At 45.7% G+C, this 24,174-nt stretch overlaps 1 protein-coding gene across 2 annotated transcripts in view; it reads left to right on the forward strand.

The window, feature by feature from the left end:
- Positions 1-24,174, forward strand: part of LOC144599564 (ephrin type-B receptor 1) — a 424,097-nt gene that overhangs the window by 317,532 nt on the left and 82,391 nt on the right. For both annotated transcript variants that reach the window (XM_078410599.1, XM_078410600.1), the window contains exon 6: positions 21,865-21,989. In XM_078410599.1, coding sequence (XP_078266725.1) covers positions 21,865-21,989 — 125 coding nt within the window. The remainder of the gene's footprint in view (positions 1-21,864; positions 21,990-24,174) is intronic.

Here is a 24,174-nt window from a genome sequence, read left to right on the forward strand (position 1 = left end):
CCGAAGGAACGTGAACTGCTGTGCTTCCGTGACTAGAGGTGGGGACTGGAGCCAGAGAACCCACCCGTTCCCGGAGGGAGCCCAAGACTGACGTGACGGATGGCGGCAAGGCGGGAGTGGAAGGGAGAATGTCGCCCGGCACCCGCAGGGGCGAACCGTAGACGAGCTCGGCCGAAGATGTGCCCAGCTCAGCCCGCGGGGCCGTACGGATGCCGAGGAGGACCCAAGGCAGCTGGTCAGCCCAATCGTAGCCAGTCAGGCGAGCACAGAGGGACGCCTTCAGCTGCCGATGGAAACGCTCAACCATCCCGTTGGCTTGGGGATGATAGGCGGTGGTCTGCTGTAATCGAGCACCATACAGCTGCGCCAACGCGGCCCAGAGAGACGAGGTGAACTGGGCTCCCCGATCTGTAGTGATGATAGCCGGGACCCCGAAACGAGCCACCCAATGCAACGCCAGGGCCCGTGCACAGGAGGCCGCCGAGGTGTCCGACAACGGGAGCGCCTCCGGCCAACGAGTGAACCGATCAACCACCGTCAGTAGATGAGTGTAACCCCTAGAATAGGGCAATGGACCCACCAAATCCACATGGATGTGGAAAAAACGGGCGGGGGGAACCTCGAATCTCTGGTGTGGGGGCTGGACATGACGATGGACTTTGGAGGTCTGGCACGGAATGCAGGCGCGTGCCCAGGCTGCCACCTGCTTTTGCAGGCCATGCCAGACAAACCGGTCGGCCACCATGGCTGAAGTCGCCCTGATGGACGGATGTGCCAGGCCATGAATGGCCTCAAAAACCTTACGCCGCAGAGCGGCAGGCACCACCGGGCGAGGGCGTGGGAGAGTAACGTCGCACCACAACTTGGTACCTGTGGGGCCACACGCCACCTGCTCTAAACGCAGTCCCGAGGTTGTGGAGGCGTACACCGCGGCAGTTCCTTCCAGGCGCTGAGCCTCCGCTAGCTCCTGGAAATCCACATGTTTACCAACCACGGCTACGGAGGGAATGGCCGGCCGGGACAGGGCATCAGCAACGGCATTCAGCCTACCCGCAATATGACGGACATCGGTCGTAAACTCCGAAATGAGGGTTAGGTGCCGCTGCTGGCGAGCCGACCACGGATCAGAAACCTTAGCAAAAGCGAATGTCAAAGGTTTGTGATCCATGTAGGCCACGAAAGAACGGCCTTCTAAAAAATAACGGAAGTGGCGGACTGCTAAATAAAGGGCCAGGAGCTCCCTATCGAACGCACTGTACTTGAGCTCCGCTCGAGAGAGCTGCCTGCTGAAAAACGCAAGAGGCTCCCATTCACCGTCAACCTGCTGCTCCAAAACCCCACCCACCGCCACGTCTGAGGCGTCCACCGTCAGAGCTGTGGGGGCGGAGGAGCGCGGGTGCACCAGCATGGTGGCATTGGCGAGGGCCCGTTTGACCGCAACAAAAGCCGTCTCCGCAGCTACGGACCATACCAACTCCGCGGGGTTACCTGCGAGACATTGAAAAAGGGGACGCATAACCCGAGCTGCTGCAGGCACGAACCGATGATAGAAATTGACCATGCCCACAAATTCCTGCAAGCCCTTGATGGTAGTCGGGCGGGGGAAAGAGCGGACCGCGTCCACCTTAGCTGGTAAAGGAGTGGCACCGGCCGGAGTAACCCGGTGACCCAAAAAATCCACCGCGGACAGGCCGAATTGGCACTTGTCCGGATGGAGAATCAGGCCATGGTCTTGCAGCCTCTGGAACACCGTGCGGAGGTGGACTAAGTGCTCCTGGACCGAACGGCTGGCAATCAAAATATCGTCTAGATAAATAAAGACAAACGGCAACCCTCGACCCACCCGGTCCATCAGACGCTGGAATGCCTGAGCTGCATTTTTAAGGCCGAAAGGCATACGCAACCACTCAAACAGTCCGAACAGGGTGATGGTCGCTGTTTTCGGAATGTCCGGCGGGTGGACCGGGATCTGATGGTATCCCCGCACCAAATCAATTTTTGAAAATATTGTCGCCCCCTCCAGGCTAGCTGAAAAGTCCTGAATGTGTGGAATCGGATAGCGGTCCGGCCGTGTTGCCGCGTTGAGTCGACGGAAGTCACCACATGGTCTCCACCCCCCAGATGCTTTGGAAACCATGTGCAAGGGGGAGGCCCACGGACTACTCGAAGGCCGAATAATTCCCAACCTCTCCAAGTTTAGGAACTCCTCTCGCGCCCTGGCCAGCTTGTCGGGTGGGAGGCGCCGTGCCCGGGCAAAAACCGGCGGCCCTTCGGTTGGAATGAAATGGACGACCCCGTGCTTCTCCGAAAGTGAATCAAAACGCTGGACGAGGAGCTGCGGGAAGTCGGCCAGGACCGCATCGAACTGACCGGGAGCCGTGGTAATGGACTGGATGACTAGGCTGGGTGGGGCGGCGCTTGTAGAAGCCTCTGGCCCAGTACCCCGAAGCCGTACATCAGCCGAGGGTTGTAGGCCCCTCCCTCGGACGTCTGCGACCAAGGAAAACGCCCATAGGAAATCTGCCCCCAATATGGCCTGGCCCACATCCGCAACGATGAATTCCCAACGGTAAGTCCTGGACCCGAAGGACAGGGACATGGTCCTTTTACCATATGTACGGATGGTGCTACCATTCACTGCAATTAGGGGCGGGCCCTTTTCCCCCACTCGAACTTCACAGTCATAGGGGGGCACAATACTTACGACCGCTCCCGTATCCACTAGGAAAACGATCCCGGTACTCTGATCCGTAGCGTAGAGGCGGTGGTTACGGCCAACCGAGACTGCCTCTACAGTCGATCGGCCCAGGCGTTTCCCGGAAACGAACACGGGGATCTACAGCTTCGTGCCTCGCTGCCCCACCGCCGATGGAAAGAGCACCAGCCACGCCTATCTGGCTCTGTTGGTCGAGCCCGCTGCCAATGAACAGGCGCTGCCGCCCTCTCTTGGCGGACCGGCTGCGCAATAGCGGCCGATGCGTCGCTCTCCGGGCCACACCCCCGACTGCCGCTGGGCCTCGAGACCCGGTTAACGGAGCCGTCTCGGGCGTTGCGTTCCCTCACGAGCGTGTCGGCCTTCTCGGCGAACGCTACCGCATCTTCAAAAGGGACGTCCGCCAACACCAACCTGACGTCCCCAGGTAGCTTCTCCCGAAAGGCCGCTTCGAATATCATGCACGGCTGATGGTCGCCCGCCAAAGCCAGCATCTCGGACATCAGCTCCGACGGCAGCCGCTGCCCCAGGTCTGGCAAATGGAGGAGCTTCACAGCCCGCTGGTTCTGGGCCCAGCCGAAGGTCCGCAGCAGGAGCTTCTTGAGCCCCACATACTGGTTCGTTTGGGGTGGACTGGTCAGGTATCGGCTGACCCACGCAGCCACCTCCGCCTGCAGACAGCTCACCAGGTGGTGGTACTTCTCCTGGTCTTCCTCCACCTTTTTAAGATGGAACTGTGATTCTGCCTGCACAAACCACAGGTGCGGCTGATGGGCCCAGAACGGCGGTAGATGGATTTCGCCCGCGCTCGCTCCCGCCTGCGACATGCTGCTGCTTTCTTCCTACGTTCGAGGTCACCAATGTAGTGAGTCCAGACGAGTGGTATTATCCAAATACTTTATTGCTATAAAACCCGTAACAAACGCAACAGACTTCTTTCTGGACGAACACTAACTTCACTCACTAATCTAATCTCTAATCTAATGTTTGGCGCCAAGCATTTAAATACCCCGCGCTTCCTCACCCCGTGACCGTAACCCAATCCGAGGGTTCTATTACCTGGCCAATCCCTATGTCCCTACATATGTTCTATGTTAAACATTGGCAATATATCATTTCGCTATTTTGGCTGAACAATTACTTTTTAACATAAACTAAAATGCCTTGTTTTATTTACTATCATGGAGCATGGTTGCCATAAGGTCAATTTATCGTCAGTCGGAATCATTAACATTACCCCACTTCCCGTGGACATTATTTGAATCTGTGGAATTTTCTGCCACAGAAGGCCGTGGAGGCCAATTTACTGGTTGTATTCAAGAGAGAGTTAGATATGGCTCTTCGGCTAACGGAATCAAGAGATATGGGGATATAGCAGGAACAGGGTACAGATTCTGGATGATCAGCCATGATCATATTGAATGGCGGTGCTGGCTCGAAGGGCCGAATGGCCTACTCCTGCACCTACTGTCTATTACAATGCATTCCATTACAATGCAGGCATGATCTTATTTTGGAGCTTTCGGCCCCTCTGTGAAGCAGATCTTCATTAAATCTTGGTTTTTTTTGTATCTTTATCTCCGAGAGTCACAAACCAATTTGTGATAATTGTGGTACTTCAGTCAAATAGTCACAACGGTAATATAGGAAGCACGGCGGCAGATTTAGGCACTGAACAGTACCAGGTGATAAATGTCTGGATTAGATGTTGGTTACAGCATAAATATTGACCACAAGATTGTCAAGAGTATTTAATTACCATATGCATTGGGATGGAACAATAAAATTATTGCTTGCTGCAGCTTTACAAGGACATTAACACAACACAACAGATAAATATATATATAATTTAAAATATTACAATAAATTATCACTTATGTTAGATCACCAAACCTTAATAGTTTGAGTTGATGTATGTGGTGCAACCTGTGCAAAGTCTATGGTAGTTCAGTGCTGAGGTAGGTTTGTTGTTAGAGTTGTGCAGGTCGTTTAAGAGATTAATGGTTGATGGGAAGAAGCTGTTCTCGATCATGGATGTAACAGCTCTCAGGTTCCTGTTCCTGTACCTTCTTTCCCAATAGGGTGATTAGTGAGAATTCTGCTGTTCTTTCCTAATTATTGCTGTGAAAACACTTAAATCTGCCTCAGAGAGCACATGGGCATATAGACTTCCTCTGCAATGAAGCCTTGGTTTCTAGCTATCCTACTTTTTAAAAATAAATCTACTTTGATCTCATTTGGGATTTTGATTTCTGTGGTGAGTTTTTCCCTCTCCAGATGCAATGTAATTGTTACTACTTTGGATCATTAAACTGATATTAAAGTGATTTCTAATGAGGGGAAGGGATTAGTATACTTACAAAGTATTTGCATTTCAGATGTGACATTGTTGGGTGCGGGATGAATCTAAGAAAGACTAAGAGTTTGACTCAGTGCTAATATCAAAAGGCCCCTTATGCACTGATGATATAGGTAGTTTAGTGGATGGTGAAGCATGTTATCTACAATTGCAAAGGATCTAGATCAACTGGGAAAGTGGGTCAAGGAATGAACTTCATGTTCCAAATATATATGATGGCACTGAGACCACATTTGGAGTGTTGTGTGCTGTTCTGGTCGCCTGGTTATCTGAACAATGTCATTCAGCTGGAAACTGCGCAGAAAAGATCTTCAAGGATGTTACCGAGACTGGCGGGCTTGCATTATAGGGAGAGTCTGGATAAGTTGTGACTTAAGTTGTGAAGGGCGTGGCTGTGTTCTGCAGCTGCGGCTCACCGGCAGTCTCTCTGTTTTTTTGGGGTTTTTTTGTCATTGTCGTTGTTAAATGTACGTTTTGTTTTATTTTTAATTCTGTGTATGTAGGGGGGTGGTGGGGGGGTTGGGGGAAACCTTTTTTTCAAATCTCCTCCTCAACGGAGATGCGACCTTTACCGTGTCGTATCTCCGTTCGCGCAACGGCCTAACATCGTGGAGTCGGCGGCCTCCAGCTGGGATCGACCTTGAAGACTCCGGTCGCAGGGCCTGGACTTACCATCTCGGAGGCTTCGGCCGTGGGCCCTGCAGACCGCAACATCGGGAGTTCGCAGGTCCCTGGCTGGCGACCGGCTTTTGGGAGCTCCAGCCGTAGCAGCTTCGACCGCCCCGAAGCGCAAGGTATGATCAACCCGCCCGCAGGCCCTTCATCGCCCTGCGTGGCTCGGCCGCAGCACTTTCCATCGCCCGGTGGGGGCTCAGGACTTTCATCGGCCTGCTCGGCTCGGCCCTGGGACTTTCCATCGCCCGGTGGGGGCTCAGGACCTTCATCGGCCTGCTCGGCTCGGCCCTGGGACTTTCCATCGCCCGGTGGGGGCTTCAAAAAGTTGGGAGCCTCGATCACCTCGTGGCACCACGGGAGAAGAATGAGGAGGAGATAAGACTTTGCCTTCCATCACAGTGAGGGTATGCCTGGAGCAATCACTGTGATGGCTGTTTGTGTAAAAAATTATATCTGTGTGTCTTGTGCTTTTTATACTGCCGGACCCTGACGTGAGAGGACACTGGCGTTGAGTATTCGCCGCTTTTCCGTCAGGATAGTTTGTCTGTTTGTTTCTATGTTAATTGTTTTTGTAAAGCGCTTTGAGCATGTGATAAGGCGCTATATAAAATAAATATATTATTATTATTATTATTATTCTCTGGAGCATTGGAGGCTGAGAAGTGACCTTATAGAGGTACATAAAACCATGAGGTTCATCGATAAGGTGGATGGTCACAGTCTTTTTCTCAGGGTCGGGAAGCATAAAACTAGAGGGCATAGTTGTCAGGCCAATTGTTTCACCAATTTTAAATCCCATTGTTTGATGGCTTATTGTTTTAGCCATGTTTCAGTGAGGAAGATGGTGGACAGTGACTGAGTACTGACCAGGTATTGTTAAGGTGAGTATCCTCGGTGCATTTCAGAAATAGCTTCTGCTTCTTGCTGTTGACCCAGTAGGAGCTCAAACCAGCAACTGTATTTTATCTTATGATCAACTCATCGCATGGAGTTGGGGTGGAGAGGGGGAGGTCATGCCTTATCTTTGGGATAGAGGCATCTCCAGGTTTATTTTTATTATTCATTTACAGGACGTGGGTGTTGGTGGCAAGACCAGTGTTGATTGTCCTCAATTGACATTGAGCAGACTTCTTGGAACAGTGCCAGTCTGTGTGGTGAAAGTTGTCACACAGTTTTAGCAGAGAGTTCCAGGATTTTGATGTAGCAGTGACAAAGCAGCTCTGTGTGAACAGGAAGTGATGGTGGATATCGTTCTCATGAACCTGCCGTTATTAGAGGTAGTACATACTGTAGGGTATGCAAAGTCATTGTGAGTTTCTGCAACACGCAAGCAGATGAAATTCACTGCATGCACTGTGTACTGGCGGTGGAGGGAGTGAATGTTTTGGTTGGTAGATAGGTCGCTACTTGAGCGGCTTGGTTTGTCTTGGAGGTGTGGAACTTGTTGGAACTGCATTTCCCCGGACAGTATCCTGAACAACCAGAATTGTCAAAAGAATTCAAAGGGCAAGTAACAACAGAAGATTGGAATAAAATAACCACCTGCACTTCCTGCTACATTTTCATAACAATCCATTTGGTTCATGAATCCCCCTAAGGAATGGAATCTGCCATCCTCGGCCATCTCGTCCATTTACAACTGCAGGTCATGATCCACTACAATGGACGAGATAACAGCAAATGGAAAGAATTCAGAACGGATCCTCTCAAAGGTCATAGCAAGCTGCTGCTCTAAAGTATCAAATTAAAAGGATCATCTCATGTTATACCATTCGAAGCTTGGAAAGCTACCCATTAGTCAAGACAAACAGCAACCTGATGACTAATTATTTGTATGACGATTTTCCTTTCAAGGGATGGCAGACCAGAATGCAGTCAAGATGAAGTGACTGAGGCCTGATCAATTACTCTGGAGCACAAGATGTTTCTTGTGAAACGAGACCCTCCTATCCTGTTGTAGCCCACCACTTTCTACCTCATGAACTTCATTGAAAAAAAACCCCATCAAAATATCAAATAAACTGCAGAGACCTGAAAGAGCTGGAAATATTCAGTAGATCAGACAGCATCTGTGGGGAGAGAAACAATGTTTCAGATCTAAGACCGTTCATCAGTACTTTAAAGAGGAGGAAACAGTATCAGCATCCCTATCCTTGCTCTTCAGCCTCTTGTGCTCCAATGAATAAAGTCCTAGCTTGCCCAACCTCTCCCTTTAGTTCAACCCCTCAAGTCCTGGCAACATTCTCATAAATCTTCTCTGCTCACTTTCCAGTTTCTTTCCTATAGCTGGATGATCAGAATACTCTGTGGCATCAACATTTGTACAACTGTAGGTGTGGAAAATAAAAATTGGCATTATTGTAGATTTGGTTTAGTTTAGAGATACAGACCTTCAGCCCACCAAGTCCACACCGACCAGTGATCCCCACACATTAACACTATCACTAACACTAACACGAAGGGCAATTTTCATTTATACTAAACCAACTAATCTTCAAACCTGTATGTCTTTGGAGTATGGGAGGAAACAGAAGATCTTGGAGAAAACCCACCCAAGTCACGGGGAGATCGTACAAACTCCGTACAGACAGCACCCGTGGTTAGGATCAAACCTGGATCTCTGGCACTGTAAGGCAGCAAATCTACTGCTGTGCCATCGTGCTGCCCTCTGCTCCTCTCTCATAGTATGAATGGGTGATGGATGGTTGGCACATTCATAACTAAGTTGGATATTTCCCTGAGAGCAGAGGGATAAGAGAAATAGACATAGAAAAAGAGGACATAAAATGCTGCAATTGTCTCAGATTTAAATTCATCACCATCACAAAATAATTCTTACCTTTTCTAATTAGGTCAGTGGGAATTTGATTTATCTTTTTGGATACTGGAACTTTGTATGATAAGTAATAGTAATTCCCTGCCAGGAATGATTGAATGCTATCTGCTCCTGCGATTGGGTTGAAAAATGGCAATTTAATAATCTGTACACTGATAGTTGAAGCTAAGCATATTGCAGTTTATTCATGAAGCAGCACTATTTTCTAAGTGGTTAGGAAATCATTTTTCATTTTCTTCCAAAAAAGGACACCAGATCTGTGGGTAGCAAATAGTGCCATTGCACTTTGCTACACCAATTTTCATCAATCTGCAGTGGTTTTACAAGTTACGGTTCAATACCGGTACAGATAAACTGTGTTCTTTTAAGAGGGTTCAAAATCAAACCTTTATTAAAAATGAACATACGTATTAGGGCATACCTAAACATATTAGGTTAAATAGGGAATGGTATATTTTTAACCCTCCTATTCCAGTGAAAACGATCCTTGGTAAAAATCATAGGGAGGAAAGCAGAAATTTGATTTTATACATTTGATCAACTGGTAACTATGACACGAAACAGGACCTTTGGCTCAACAGGAGCGTGCTGACACATTTGAACCAATCGTACACTAATCCTATTCCCCACATCTCCATCGACTCCCTCCAGATTCCACCACACACGCGCACACTAGGAATAATTTACAGTGGCCAATTAGCCTACCAACCCGCCATAAAATAGGAGCAGGAGTAGGCCACTCAGCCCCTCAAGACTGGCCCACCATTCAATAAGATCATGCTGATCTGTTCCAGGCCTCAGCTCCTCCTAGGTGCCAGATCCCCAGAGAATTCAATTTCCTCGATCTTTTTAAAATGTCTGCACGTCCTCTTTAAATATTTCTAATGATCTTGACAAAACCTAGCGATGTCGGAGGAAACCAGAGCACCTTGAGGAAACTGGGAGAACATGCCAACTCCACACAGATAGAATCTGAGATCAGAGATCACTGGCGATGTGAGGTGCTGGCCTATCTAAGTTGTTCAAGTGTGGAGTAAACTATGTCCAATGGTTTTGGAAGCGGATTATTTCCTAATTCCTGAAGGATATTGGACAAAGAAACATGATTAGGAAAAAGGGAAGTGCAACGAGACCTGGGTGTCCTTGTACACCAGTCACCGAAAGTAAACATGCAGTTACAGCAGGCAGTGAAGAAAGCTAATGGCATGTTGGCCTTCATAACAAGAGGATTTGAGTATCGGACTAAAGAGGTCCTTCTGTGAGACATCTGGAGTATTGTGTGCAGTTTTGGTCTCCTAATTTGAGGAAGGACATCCTTGCTATTGAGGAAGTGCAGCGTAGGTTCACGAGGTTAATCTCCGAGATGGTGGGACTGACATATGAGGAAAGATTGAAAAGACTGGGCTTGTATTCACTGGAATTTAGAAGGATGAGAGGGGATCTTATAGAAACATATAAAATTATAAAAGGACTGGACAAGCTAGTTGCAGGAAAAATGTTCCCAATGTTGGGAGAATCCAGAACCAGGGGCCACAGTCTAAGAATAAAGTGGAAGACATTTAAAACTTTTTACCCAGACAGTTGTGAATTTGTGGAATTCTCTGCCACAGAAGGCAGTGGGGGCCAATTCACTGGATTAATTTAAAAGAGAGTTAGATAGAGCTCATGGGGCTAGTGGAATCATGGGGTCTGGGGAGAAGGCAGGCATGGGTTACTGATTGTGAATGATCAACCATGATCACAATGAATGGTGGTGCTGGCCCAAAGAGCCAAATGGCCTCCTCCTGCACCTATTTTCTATGTTTCTATGCAGAAGTCGGGGGAACGAACATGACAGAGGAGGCATATATCAGATTTACACCGTCAGGATCAGGCGAATCCCTCTGTATAAAAAGCATAGGAATACACTTAAGAAGGAAAAAAGAGGACATAAAATGGAGTTGGCAGGCAAGGCAAAGAAAAGTCCCAAGAGATTCTAGGCATATTAAGAGTAAAAGGGTGGCAAGGGAAAGAAAAGCCCCCCTCAAATATCAGCATGGTCGGCTTTGTGTCGAGCTAAAAGAGATGGGGGAAATATTAAACGAATACTTCTCATTTGTTTTTATTGAAGAGAAGATCATGGAAGCTAAGAAATTGAGGCAAGGGAGTTGTGGGAAGTTAGGGAGGAAATGGCAGAGATATTTGCATCCTCTTTAGACTCTGGGGAAGTTCTGGAAGACGGGTAGGTGGCTAATGTACTGTTATTTCAGAAAGATTGCAATGAGACGCCATGGAACTATGGGCAGGTGAGTCTGATATCAGTGGTGGGAAAGTTGTTGGATGGTATTCTTAGGGGCAGGATCTAACAGCATTTGGAAAGGCATGGACTGATTATAGATAATCAGCATGTCTTTGTGCCTAGGAAATCATGTCTCACAAATATGATGGAGTTTTTTGAAGAGGTCAGGGCAAGGATTGATGAGGCAAGTGGATATTGTCTACGTGGACTTTAGCAAGGTCGTTGACAAGATCCTGCATAGTAGGCTGGTCTGAAAGGTTAGATTGCATGGAATCCAAAGTGATCTTGCCATTAGGTCTCCTCTCAACCTTCAACACTGAAGAGAAAGCAATCCAAGTTTGTCCATCCTATCCCAGCTAATATCTTCTCATCCAAGCAGCGTTCTGGTAAATTTCTGCTATACGTTATCTAAAGCTTCCCCATTCTTGGTGATCAGAACTGGACACAATATTCCAAATCCGACCGAACCAATGTATTATAAAACTAACTTCCTGTCTCTTATACAATGTCCCCATTGATGAAGGCAGCATACAAAATGCCTTCTTTACCATTCTCTCTACTTGTGTGCTATTTCATGGACTTGTTCCCCCAGACCCTTCCGTACAGCAATGCTGTTAAGGGTCTAGCCATTAATTTTTATTTTTTTCCTTATATTCGACCTCCCAGTGCAACACCTCACACTTGATCCGATTAAAGTCCATCTGCTATTTCTCCACCCACATCTGTAACTGATCTATAATCCGCTGTATCCTTTGACAGCCTTCCTTAAACTCGCAAGTTTGGACCAGCTTCGACAAGTTGCTGCAATGCACCTTGTTGATGTTATTCAGTAGCCACTGGTTTTGTTGTTCAGGATTTTGTGCAAGTTAATTGGACATTATGCAGGATTCAGAGCACGGCAAGGATTAGAGAATTACAGAATATTATTGCAGCACTTTCTCTTTGAATAAGCACCCTTCTGTGTGCCATGAGAGGTATTGCTTGCCTCAGTGCTCCTTGTGTAATTACTGCTGATTGTATGCAGTATACCTGTGGTACAAATGCACAGATGGAAATGTCAGGCTGTTGGCTTCAGATACTAAGATTGAGGCTTGACAACATGATGATTAGACCCCTGACAGAGCCATTTGTTTCATACATTTCCCTGTCTTTAGTGCTCTTGTTCAGTTTACCAGCTTGCTCCACTGGTATTTCATGCTGACAGAATCTAATCTGACCTTAAGGGCTGGACACGGTGATTAAACACACCTCGCACCTGCCAGTATTATCCAACAAAATTACTGACATTTAAAAGCAAAGAAAGGGGAGAAAAAGACAAGAGCCCTCCTTTGTTATTCATTGAGGCCACTGATCAACTAGATACAGACACTGAATTGAAACTTTAATTGACAATTTCGAGAAATAACTTGAATTGCATCTCGTGGGACCTCAGTCATAAATGCGAGGCGCAGTCTGATTAATGTGTTTTTGCCAGGCAAGAATTCTCATTAAAAAAAAAAAAAAGCAAAAGTCCCATGTTATCGATTTGGTTTTAATCACACATTCTCCTCCTTGGAAAGAAAGGGTTAACTGTTGAGAGAGTAAATCCAGTTGTCGAGTTGAGTTTCTGCCAACTCATTCACCAAGGCTGTAGCAGGGGGTAATTGCTAGTTTCTGTACCTTTTAAGTGAGAAACAGATAGACATTCAGTGAGTTGAGTGTCGAAGACTGGAGCGCTTGTGTTAGTGAACCAGTTACCCTGAGGCCTGGGCTAATAATACATTTCAATTCAAATTCCACCATTCCAACTTGAGAACTCGAGTTCAATGTTTTTAAAATCAGTTGGAATTAAAGACAGTCCAGTTGCAAAGTGCCCAAAGGTGTTGCATGTATGAATCTGAGTTCCTCTATAGTGCTTTCAGTGGTAGTGTGAGCCTACGTGCTATAGTTTAATCCACTTGGAATGGCATTGCACCAGCACCAGGGAATGGTCCTCACCCTTCCCGTGTGGTCTGTGTGGAATTGCTGGAATACCCCCCGGGTCACTCGCAGACTGGCAGTTTTGCTGTCAGTGGCTTCTTGGTACACTCTTCTCATGCTGACCCCAGATCAATGGACGGAGCCACAAGCTGTTGCCTTCATATTCCAAGTGAATATCGCCCTTCATAGTATTTTGTAGCTCTCTGGCTACAACTACTCTCCCTACGGTGCCCGTAGTCAGGATCAAACCTGAGTCTCCGACGCTGCATTCGCTGTAAGACATTTGCTGCAGCCCTGAATTGTGTTAAATTCATAACCTCTGTGATGCAAAAGGCTTTCTATATCAGAATCGGTCCAGTTGATTTTGATTTTTGATTTTGAGGTACAGCGCGGAAACAGACCCTTCGGCCCACCGAGTCCGCGCCGCCCAGCGATCCCCGCACATTAACACTATCCTACACACACTGGGGACAATTTTTACATTTACCCAGTCAATTAACCTACATACCTGAATGTCTTTGGAGTGTGGGAGGACACCGAAGATCTCGGAGAAATCCCACGCAGGTCACGGGGAGAACGTACAAACTCCGTACAGACGGTGCCCGTAGTCAGGATCAAACCTGAGTCTCCGACGCTGCATTCGCTGTAAGACAGCAACTCTACCGCTGCGCCACCGTGCCTGCCGCCTGTTGGCATGTTTGATGCGGGTACTGGATACACAGTCCCCTGTTACAAGAAGATTGTCACCTTCTGCTTGTAGGGTGTATATTGCACCCTCTGTGTCTGAATCAGTGTCTTTATATGACAGTGTCTACTGCACCAAGATATTTGATACATATTGTACTTCCATGTGATGGCTCAAAGTTGCCTTTGTGGAAATTACAGACTTTATTTCAAGAATGTACTTGGACCCCATATTGATGTTGACTGCAGATTGTGGTCAGGTGCAGCAGTATGTACTGCTGCCACATAGTTCCAGGGTTTAATCCCCACCTCGGGTGCTGTCTGTGTCAAGTTCCCATATTTTCACTATGAGTTTCCTCCAGGTGTTCCAGTTTCCTTCCATTATCCCAAAGACGTGCTGGTAAATTAATCATTTGCTGTTGATTATCTATTGTGAGGCTGAGTAGCAGAAGAACCACAGGATGGGGTTGTGAGTAAGAAGGTGGCACGGTCACGCAGCAGGTAGAACTGCTGCCTGACAACACTGGTGACCTGGCTTCTCTCCGGATTTCTAGTGAGCCCGGCATGGAGTTTGCACATTCTCTCCGCGGCTGCGTGATTTTGCTCTACTTTTCTCCAGCATTGCAGACATGTGCCAGTGTAAATCGCCACCAGTGTGTGTGTGTGAGTGAGTGGTAGAATCTGGGGGGAGTTGATGAGAATATGGGGAGAATAAAAGGGGTCAGGACATGATTAGTGTAGATGGTTGGTTGTAGCGAACTTAATGGGGCAACGAGCCTGTTTCCATGCTGTATCCTTGAATCTATGACGTTAATGCCTGCCAGAACTTTGTGGTCACTGACCTACTAAAGGGGACCAATGGAATATTAGGATCCTAAATATAATTGGCAATGGCTGCTTCTCCCTCTGGGTTTAGTTTCTTTTGCTCCTTGTCACAGTTCGCAAGCTAAAGAAATGAACCCCGGCTACATAATTCGATGCTTGCGGCGAAGAAACCCAGTCACCGAGAATGTGTAAGTTCCACACAGTTAGCACCTGAGACTGGCATCGAAGCTGGGTTGCTGGAGCTGTGAGACAACAGCTCTACCAGCTGCACCACTGTGTCACTTACAGAGATCCCATGCCTTGTGCTGATCTAAGTCCACTGTCATGTAAGGAAATAACTGCAGATGCTGGTACAAATCGAAGGTATTTATTCACAAAATGCTGGAGTAACTCAGCAGGTCAGGCAGCATCTCAGGAGAGAAGGAATGGGCGACGCTTCGGGTCGAGACCCTTCTTCAGACTAAGTCCACTGTCATGGTCTGTCCTCCTCCTGCGCGATGAAGGGTTGTCAGTGTCACGATGAAGTTCTGCAGAAATCACCAGCACACCACATCATTCCAATCTGCACAGTTACTCCACAGTGCAGGTGCTTCTTAATACCAGTGGATAAGTCCTTAATTATATCCGAATATTGCTCTGGAAGCTTCTCTAATCTATTTGCAAAGAGCTCACTTTTGGAGCCGATCTTTTCCTCACAAGATTGGTCTCTTTTTTTGTTGTTGACTATTGTGCTTGGTAGCTTCCCTTTTTGAATATTATCTCACCCTGGGTTTTCAGCATCTCATCAGACTATGTCGTCCTTTCCTTATTATAACAGAGAAAGAGGCCATTTGCCTATTAGATCCATTCAGGGAAAATCACACGTCTCATTCCCCCTCTCCCCTAGTCCTGTAACTTATTCTCTGTCGCATGCCCAACAAATCCCCATTGTTTTGATTCGAACCACTTCTCTTCACTGAAGGGTAAATTACACCAGCTGGTTAACCTTGCAGCATAGTTATAGAGGTGTACAGCATGGATGCAGGTCCATGGCAACCAAGATGTTTATCTGAGTTAGTCCCATTTGCCTTTGATTGACCCATATCCCCTTGAACCTTTCCTATCCATGTACCTGTCCAAATATCTGTTAAGCATTGTAACTGCACTCATTTCTATAAACTTCCTCTGGCATCTCATTCCATATACCCATCACTTTCTATGTGAAAAACCTGTCCCTCACATCCCTTTTCACCATTTACTCTCTCACTTTAAATCTATGCCCTCTGATTTTAGACTCTCCTCCTCTGAGAAAAAAGACTGTGACCATTCACCTAAAGTGCACTGCTCAAGCAGTCGGCAGCTGTACGATTCTGATTGTAGCGTAGCTGCATTTTCATGTTTGTTGCCAGTGGCAGAGAGGGCTGTTGGCTTTGCCCCTTCTTCACACTGCTCTTTGGCTTCAGCATTGTGCAGGCATTTCCTGTGGAGTTTCGCATGGACTGAGAACCTCCTTGGCTGACAATGTTTCTGGCCTGGCATCCTGACTGCCAAGCACATTGAGGCCAGTGTGCCCTTTCCTTTCGTGACAGACGTATTCTTGCCGCTGTAACTGGGATCCCCGTGATGAGCAATTTCCCATCTTATGTTTCCACATCTTCTCGTCTTTCACGCCAAAGACGCTCACGTGCATGGTGCATATTGTTGAAGTTCCTACTTATTGCTGCTGCTGTGTAGCTACACACCATTAATACTAAGGTCGCGTTGTAATGCCAAAAGTTGCATGGTGATTTTGGAAGCCATCTCCATTAAAATATCCACTTTACATGCAAACGTAGATGTTAAATCATGAATTGCGAACCATATAGATTGAGTTTACTTGACTTTTAAACCTTTGAAAGTTGATTGAAGTGAACTTGCCCCAAGTGTTCAATTCAGGAAAGCGCCAAATTGTGACTAAATCTTCAGCACAAGCAAATGGTCGCTAATCATCTCGCCCGACCTTTCATTTCTGGTCCTGGATGTATCACTTTCGACACCCCAGGAACTAGATTAACGGCTCTCCACAGTCTCTTTGTAGTCTCATTAAGTGTTCTTCACCTGGCATGATGCTAGGGGTCTGCTGAACCAGTGTTTGTATCCAAACTGCTTCCTATCAGTAAGACTGCTTTCTTAAGTTCCCTTCTGGCTCAATTTGACCAAACATCTGTTGACCCTCTTCTTCAATTGGAACTCTTTTTTTAAATCCAGAAGACCATCAGCATAAGAAGGGAAGGGCTCCCACTTCTATCACAGGCACCAAGGCTCCTGATGTACTTGGACTGGGTTTGAGGAGCTACCTTTAATAGTTTTGAGCCTTAACTCAGTGGTCCCATACACCTTTGGGTCTGTGTTCAAGCCTAAAGTCAAGTGCTTGGGTCGCACTGTGACTCATCTGAAATCTACATGTAGACAGCCATTTCTGTAACATAATTCTTTCAGGTAGCTTCAATTCTTTTCTCTATGCGTCATATTTGGGCTTATTTGTGAAGTAACAAGCAGAGTAGGAAATGCAGAGAGCTCTGAAAGATATGCTTGGCTCATTCAGGATTGTTCTAAAATCATGTACGTGTGTGTAACAAGATAGGAAGGATGTTCATGTTCATAAGTCATAGGAGCAGGTGTTGGCCATTCGGCCCATCAAGAGTATGCCGCCATTCAATCATGGCTAATCAATCTTTCCCACTCGAGCCCATACTCCTGCCTTCTCCACGTAACCCTTGACACCCTTACCAATCAGATATGTGTCAATCTCCTCCTTAAAAATACTGTGGCAGTGAATTCCACAGATTTATCACCCTCTCACTAAATAAATCCCTCTTGTTGCTTTTGGAAGGATGTTGTTAAGCTGAAAAGAGTGCAGAGAAGACTTACAAGGAAAAACACAAAATGTTGGCGTAATTCACCGGGTCAGGCAGCACCCCTGGAGAATATGGATAGGTGACGCTTTGGGTCGGGACTTTTCTTCAGATTGCAGGGGTGGCGTGAAGGAAAGCTAGAAGTGGGAGGGCAGGGCCATGACAGATCATGGGTGGGGGGGGGGGGGGGGATTAGCAAATGGTTGGACGAAGACTAGAGAAAAGTCACAAAATGCTGGAGTAACAGTGGGTCAGGCAGCATCTCTGGAGAGCATGGATAGGTGACGTTTCGAGTTGGGACCCTTCTTCAGACTGATTGCAGGGGTGGGGGTGACTGATCTGGCGTTTTGTATCTTTCGTTTGTAAACCAGCATCTGCAGTTCCTTGTTTCTACATGAACACACAGAAGGTGTGAGCCAAAAGGATTAGAGAGTTGTGAATTGTAAAAATAAAGGATTGACTAGGTGTGAATTGTTTAGGAACAAGCAGCTCCCAAATAATATGCCAAAACAATCCGCACCTCGGCAATCCTCTAATGACACGATTCACAACTCTCTAATCCTTTTGTCTCATACCTTGATTGTATGTTCATTTCTGGTCTTCGTCCAACCACCTGCCGATCAAATCCCCCCCTTGCCTGAGTTCACCCATGACCTGCCATGCTTTGTCCTGCCATTCCACTCTGATAGCTTTTTTCCCCGCCACCCCTGCAATCAGTATGAAGAAATGTCCTGACCCGAAACGTCACTTATCCATTTCTTCAGGGATGATGCCTGATCCACTGAGTCACTCCAGCATTTTGTGTATTTCCTTGGTAAACTAGCATCTGCAGTTCATTGTTTCTATGAGAATGTTGCCAGGACTTGGGTCTGAGTTATAGGGAGAAGCTTGGCAGGCACGGACTTTATTCCTTGGAGCGCAGAGGGTGAGCGGTGATCTTGTAGAGGCATCTTTCATCATGGGGGGGAATAGATAGGGTTAATGCACAGAGTCTTTTACCCAGTTTTGGGGAATCACAAACTACTTATTTAAGATGAGAGGGGAAAGAATTTGTAGGAACCTGAAGGGCAACATTTTCAAACAGAGGGCGGCATGGTGGCGCAGCGGTAGAGTTGCTGCCTTACAGCGCCATTAGATTGGGGTTCGATTCTGACTAAGGGTGCTGTCTGTACGGAGTATAATTTTAAGGAAGGAGAGTGAAAGATTGAGCCAGAAGAGGAATTCTGAAGCTTTGGGCCCAACCAATTGAAGGCATGCTCACCAATAGTGGGATGAGAACATTCAGGAAAGCCTAGAGCCCAGAGCAAGGGAAATGGCAGATTTGCAACACATGGGTGAGAACTAACTCTTGTTAGTTAAAGAAGGACTTATTGCTGGCAACTCTTGTGGTTTATTTCCTGAATAATATGCGGCAACTCATCCCTGGATGGCTCACATGTACCTAAATCTGTTTGCCAGAAAAAAAAATCCAATAGAGAAAAGCATTTGGATTTATTTACTCCTCGTATTAGCTGTTTAAAATCTTATTATTATTTTGACTGGACAAGAATATATGTGTGGCATGACATCATCTCACAAAATCTAACACTCGCACAGCACTATATGTTATGAAAAAGGTTAACTGCCTAGAATGCTCATGCTTTGTCATATCTCTGAACAAAGGCAGGCATCAGGATAAAGGGAAGTAACAAATTGATCCTCAAATATTGGAAAGCTCAAATGGTGCCAGATATAGGGTGGTGCAATGGCTCAGCAGTAGGGTTGCTGTCTTACAGTGACCGAGTTTGATCCTGACCACGGGTGCTGTCTGTTCAGAGTTTGCACATTCTCCCTGTGACCGCGTCGATTTTCTATGGGTGCTCCGGTTTCCCCCCACATTCCAAAAGGCATGCAGGTTGGTAGGTTAATTGGCTTCTGTAAATTGCCTCTACTGTGTAGGATAGAACTAGTGTACGGGTGATCACTGGTCAGCTTCGACTCGGTGGGCTGAAGGGCCTGTTTCCAGGTTATATCTCTAAAACTAAAGCTAAATATATCCGGAGCCACAGATGGAGAAGGAGTATATTGGTCAATCATATACTCCTTCTCCATCTGTGGCTCCGGAGAAAAAATGTATTCAGTATCGGTTTATTTTGTCATGTGTACTGAGATACCTGGAAAAACTTTGTTCTGCATGTAATCCAGGCAAATCATACCATACATGAGTACAACAGGCAGATATGAAGCTTGCACTGGTGAACTTTACTGTACCAACACTATACAACTTTGTGTGTCAGATCCTCGTGCTTCAGTTTCCGTTTGTCAGCAGGGTGTAGGAGCACAGCCAAATGGTCAAATTTTCCAAAATGTGGATGGAGAATGGAACGCTAGACATCTTTGATGCTTGTATCACAGTGGCCAAGGGCATGTGTGGCTTTTGCTGGGACAACAGATGTGCTGATTTTTATTTTGGTTGCACACTTTTGAGGTTGGCCTGGTTGAAGTTCCTGTCGATGATGAACAAGGCCTCAGGGTATTTTGTTTTAAGGCAAATTGGTAGTGGCTTATAGATCACCCAGTACAAAACTCATGTCTACTTGGGGTGAAAAGCACAATTTACAATGATAAAATGCTTTTGACTCAGAATGTCACAAGGCAGTGGAATAATTCCATTAGACATCTCAAGAACATAATAAATAGTGGCTTGGACTTGAATTGGGAGGACTTTACCGTCATTGTGTTAGTTTGTCTGTGTTTTACCTCTGTACTCCTCAACCCATGTTGCTGTAATTTTGAACATAAGTCATACAGCATGGAAAGAGGACGTGCAGCCCAACTCATCCATGCCAACCAAGGTGCCACATGCAACACACACATCAACACCTGTTTTTCAGTTTCTCCAAAAACATTGCTCCCAAAACAAGATCTGCTGCCTCACAGTGCTAGTGACCAGGGTTCGATCTTGCCCTCGGGTGCTGTTTGTGTTCAGTTTGCACATTCTCCCTGTGACCAAGTGGGCTTCCTCCACATCCCAAAAGATATTTGAGTTTGTAGGTTAATTAACCTCCATAAATTACCCCTGTGTGTATGGAATGGATGAAAAGTTGGGATAACGTAGAATTAGTATGAACGGATGATCAATGGTCAGCATGGACTTAGCAGGTCGAAGGGCATGTTTCCATGCTGTGTCTTTCAGTCAATCAATTAAAACTACTTTCTGTGGATGATCACTGAAGTTTTGTGTGCATTCTTGTTCTTCCTGTTTTTATTTTTAACAAAGTGGATGTAAACATTTCTAAGCAAGCATAGACATTTGCACAGTAGAACAATTGCTAACATTCATATTTAGCAAATTGTGCAAACCATCAGTTTCTCCACTTTTCCACAGAACTCGGAGACCATATCATAAAAATACACCCCACAGATCCTTTGGAAGCGCTAAGCTTTTCTTGCCATGAATTTAATACAGAGAAATGTGAGATGTGGTAGTTTGGAAAGTCTAACCTGGGCAGGGCCTATACAGTGAATGGTAGGGCTCTAGAAGTGCTGTAGAGCAGAGTGATCTAGGAGTGCAGGTACATAGTTCCTTGAAGGTTGTGTCACAGGTAGATGGGGTGGTCAAAAAGGCCTTTGGCATATTGGCCATCATCAGTCTGAGTATTGTTGGGAGGTCATGTTGCAGTTTTTTATAGTCGTTGGTGAGGCTGCATTTAGATTATTGTGTTCCGGTCTTGGCACCATGTGAAAGGAAAGATGTTGGTAAGGATGCAGAGAAGATTTACAAGGATGTGGCCAGGAGACGTGGGTCTGAGCTATATGGAGAGGTTGAGCAGGCTAGGACTCTATTTGCTGGAATGCAGGAGGATAAGCGGTGATCTTATAGAGGTATATAAAATCATGAGAGGACTAAATCGGGTGGATGCACAGAGTCTCTTGCCCAGAGTGGGGGAATCGAGAACCAGAGGGCATAGGTTTCAGGTGAAGGGGAAAGATTTTATAAGAATCTGAGGGGTAACCTTTTCACGCAAAGGCTGGTGGGTGTATGGAACAAACTGCCAGAGGAGATAGGTGAGGCAGGGACTATTGCAACACTTCAAAATTAGTTAGACAGGTTTAGAGGGATATGGCCCAAATGCAGGCAAGTGAGACTAGTGTAGATGGGACATGTTGGTCAGTGTGGGCAAGTTGGGCAGAAGGGCATATTTCCACACTCTATGACAATAAAATTGAATTGGTTTCCAGTTAAGGAAATTGTTCACCTTGCCTGAATGGAAGAACAATCTAAACCAGTGTGCATTAAATAATTTTCATGGCAGGGGCGCTCCACGACTGCATAGAATTGGAAATAGAACCACAAACATAACTGACTGAAAGATAAAAACGATTCTCTTCTATCAACATTAAGCAACATTTTAAATGGGGAAGAGAGCTCTGAATTATGTTTTGATTTTCCTTGAACATCCTGTCACTTTTCCCCCAACTTAAAAGTTAAGATTCCCTTCCACCTGATTGTGAGCAAGAGCTTGTTCAACAATTATGGCTTGGAACTGCAGTTGTGGAAGCCCAGAATGTAGATTATTTTGAAACGAGGCTAGAAAGAAGTGGTTGGATTTAAAAGCAGATTTTTCCATGAAGGAAAACAGACTAACTCTCCTCTTTTCTCGATTTTTTTTTTTTTTGCAGCTCCTTCCACGGTTCCCATCATGCATCAAGTGGGATCCACAATGAGCAGCATCACGTTATCCTGGCCACAGCCTGACCAACCAAATGGGATCATCTTGGACTATGAGCTACGATACTATGAAAAGGTACAGAAATACATATAATCGGCTGTTGTATTATAGATGCCCCTGCTCCATTTGCCTATAATATCTATTCGCTTATTGTTCCGCATACTTGCATGAAGCATCTAAAGTAAATTTTGACAAAATCAATAGAAATTTTGAATTACACTTGTAACATCTCATAGAAGAGTGTGTGGTTTGAACAATTAATGTAGTTTTGAGTACTACGAGAATATTAATATTAGGATACAACGGCATGAAGAGAGATTTGAGATCCTGGAACAATTTCAAGATTCAAGATTCAATAGTGTTTATTTATCACATGAACCAGGAAAATACTTGCTGTTGCTTTATATGCACATTAAATGCAACAACAACAATATGTTTATATGTTAAGTGATCAGTTATTCTAAGTAAACTGGACCATGATAGTTAAAAAACATTTTATATAAAGCGGCCATCGTGGTGCAATGGCCACCGTGGGGTGTTAGGGCTATGTTGGTTGGCGAAGGATGGAGTAGAGTGGGTCCAAAATCTGATGGTTGATGGAAGGAACTTGAACCTGGAGGTCATGGTTCTCAGGCTCCAATACCTTCTACCTGATGGTTACAGCAAGAAGACAGCATGGTGAGGGTGGTGTTCAGTCTTTCAAGATATTAGACATCTTGTTGAGACAGTGTTTCATGTAGATCCCTTCAGTGGTAGGGAGGCCAGAACCCATTATGGACTGGGCGAGGTCTACCACAATTTACAGCCTCAATTTGTACCAGAGGCAATAACAAAATATGGAGGGCATTTTGTTGAGCTGTATAGGACTTTCATTAAGTCACATTTGGAGTATAAAGATTGCAGAGGAGGTTTACCAGAATGATGCCTTGATTAGGGGGTACTAGCTACAGGGAGAAGTTGGACAGACTTTGATTGTTTCTCAGGAATGCTGGAAGTTGTGGGAAGACCTGATAGAAGTATATAAAATTATGAGAGGCACAGATATGGTAGACAGTCAGAACCTTTTTTTCCCAGAGTGGAAATGTCAAATGATTAGAGGACATAGCTTAAGGTTATCGGGGCAAAATTTAAAGGAGATGTACAGAGCAGGATTTTTTACACGGAGGATGGTGGGTGCTTGGAATGCACTCCATGAGGATGGTGAGGTGGATATGATAGTGGTATTTAAGAGACTTTTGGATAGGCACATGGATTTACAGGGAATGGAAGGTTATGGATTATGTGTAGGCAGATAAGAGTTGGTCTTGGCATCGTGTTTGGTACAAACATTGTGGGCCGAAGGGCCTGTTCTATTGTTGTACTGTTCTATATTCTATGTTCTATTTATGATCACCAAGTATCAAAGGGGAAAGATCATAAAAAGATAATTTCCCCTGCTTGGAAAGTTAGGTAAAGATGGTCACCAAGAGTTTAGCAATAGAGATTATGAGGAATTTATTTGGCTGGATGTTGGAATGTGGGATCAGGCGGTATTAAGGAAGCATCGGTTATGTTGTATTATGTATTCACCAAGACTTTTATGGCAACATCTTTCAAACTTGCAGTGAAAGTTTACAATGAAAAAAAATCCTCTTAGTCTTTCGCCTCATTCTCCATTTAAATCTTTAGTCCGCTGATAAATTGGCCACCAGAGGATTGGCCAATACTTTATGTTTTAAAGGAAAATCACTTCTGCTGAACACAATTTGGTTCTTTGACAGCGTGACAGAGAGGGGTGATGAGGGTAGTGTGTTTGATATTATGTATGTGGAGTTCCAGAAATGTTTGATAAATTGGCTCCATATAAAAGTCGAGGAATGAAGTATCTTTTTGTTTTGCAGCCAATGCTCTTATGAAGTATTGAGCCCAATGAAAAGGAAAGCTCCACCCAGCTTTATGAATGTATTTTAATTCTATCTCGAATAGAAGCTGAACAAATTTCTTTTTCACTTTCCTGCAGCAGCCATTCCTCAGAGACTCCCAGGTGATACTGATATTTTGAGGCACAATTTAATCATTAAAATTGGGTTGTGAGTGCCCTAAAGTCATTTTCCAGTTGACAGAGATCAGAGGAACCTCTCAACCAATCATTCTGAGCTGGATTAGTGTCGAGGGCTCGGAGATATGCTAAACCACGTCATTCAGAGAGCCAGCAATGAACACCCTTAACCTTTCTAAATAAAATTGATAAGCGTGGTCGCTAAAGTCAGATGGAAAAAAA

The sequence above is a fragment of the Rhinoraja longicauda genome, chromosome 13 (genome assembly GCF_053455715.1).
Source record: "Rhinoraja longicauda isolate Sanriku21f chromosome 13, sRhiLon1.1, whole genome shotgun sequence".
Taxonomy (NCBI): Eukaryota; Metazoa; Chordata; class Chondrichthyes; order Rajiformes; family Arhynchobatidae; genus Rhinoraja; species Rhinoraja longicauda.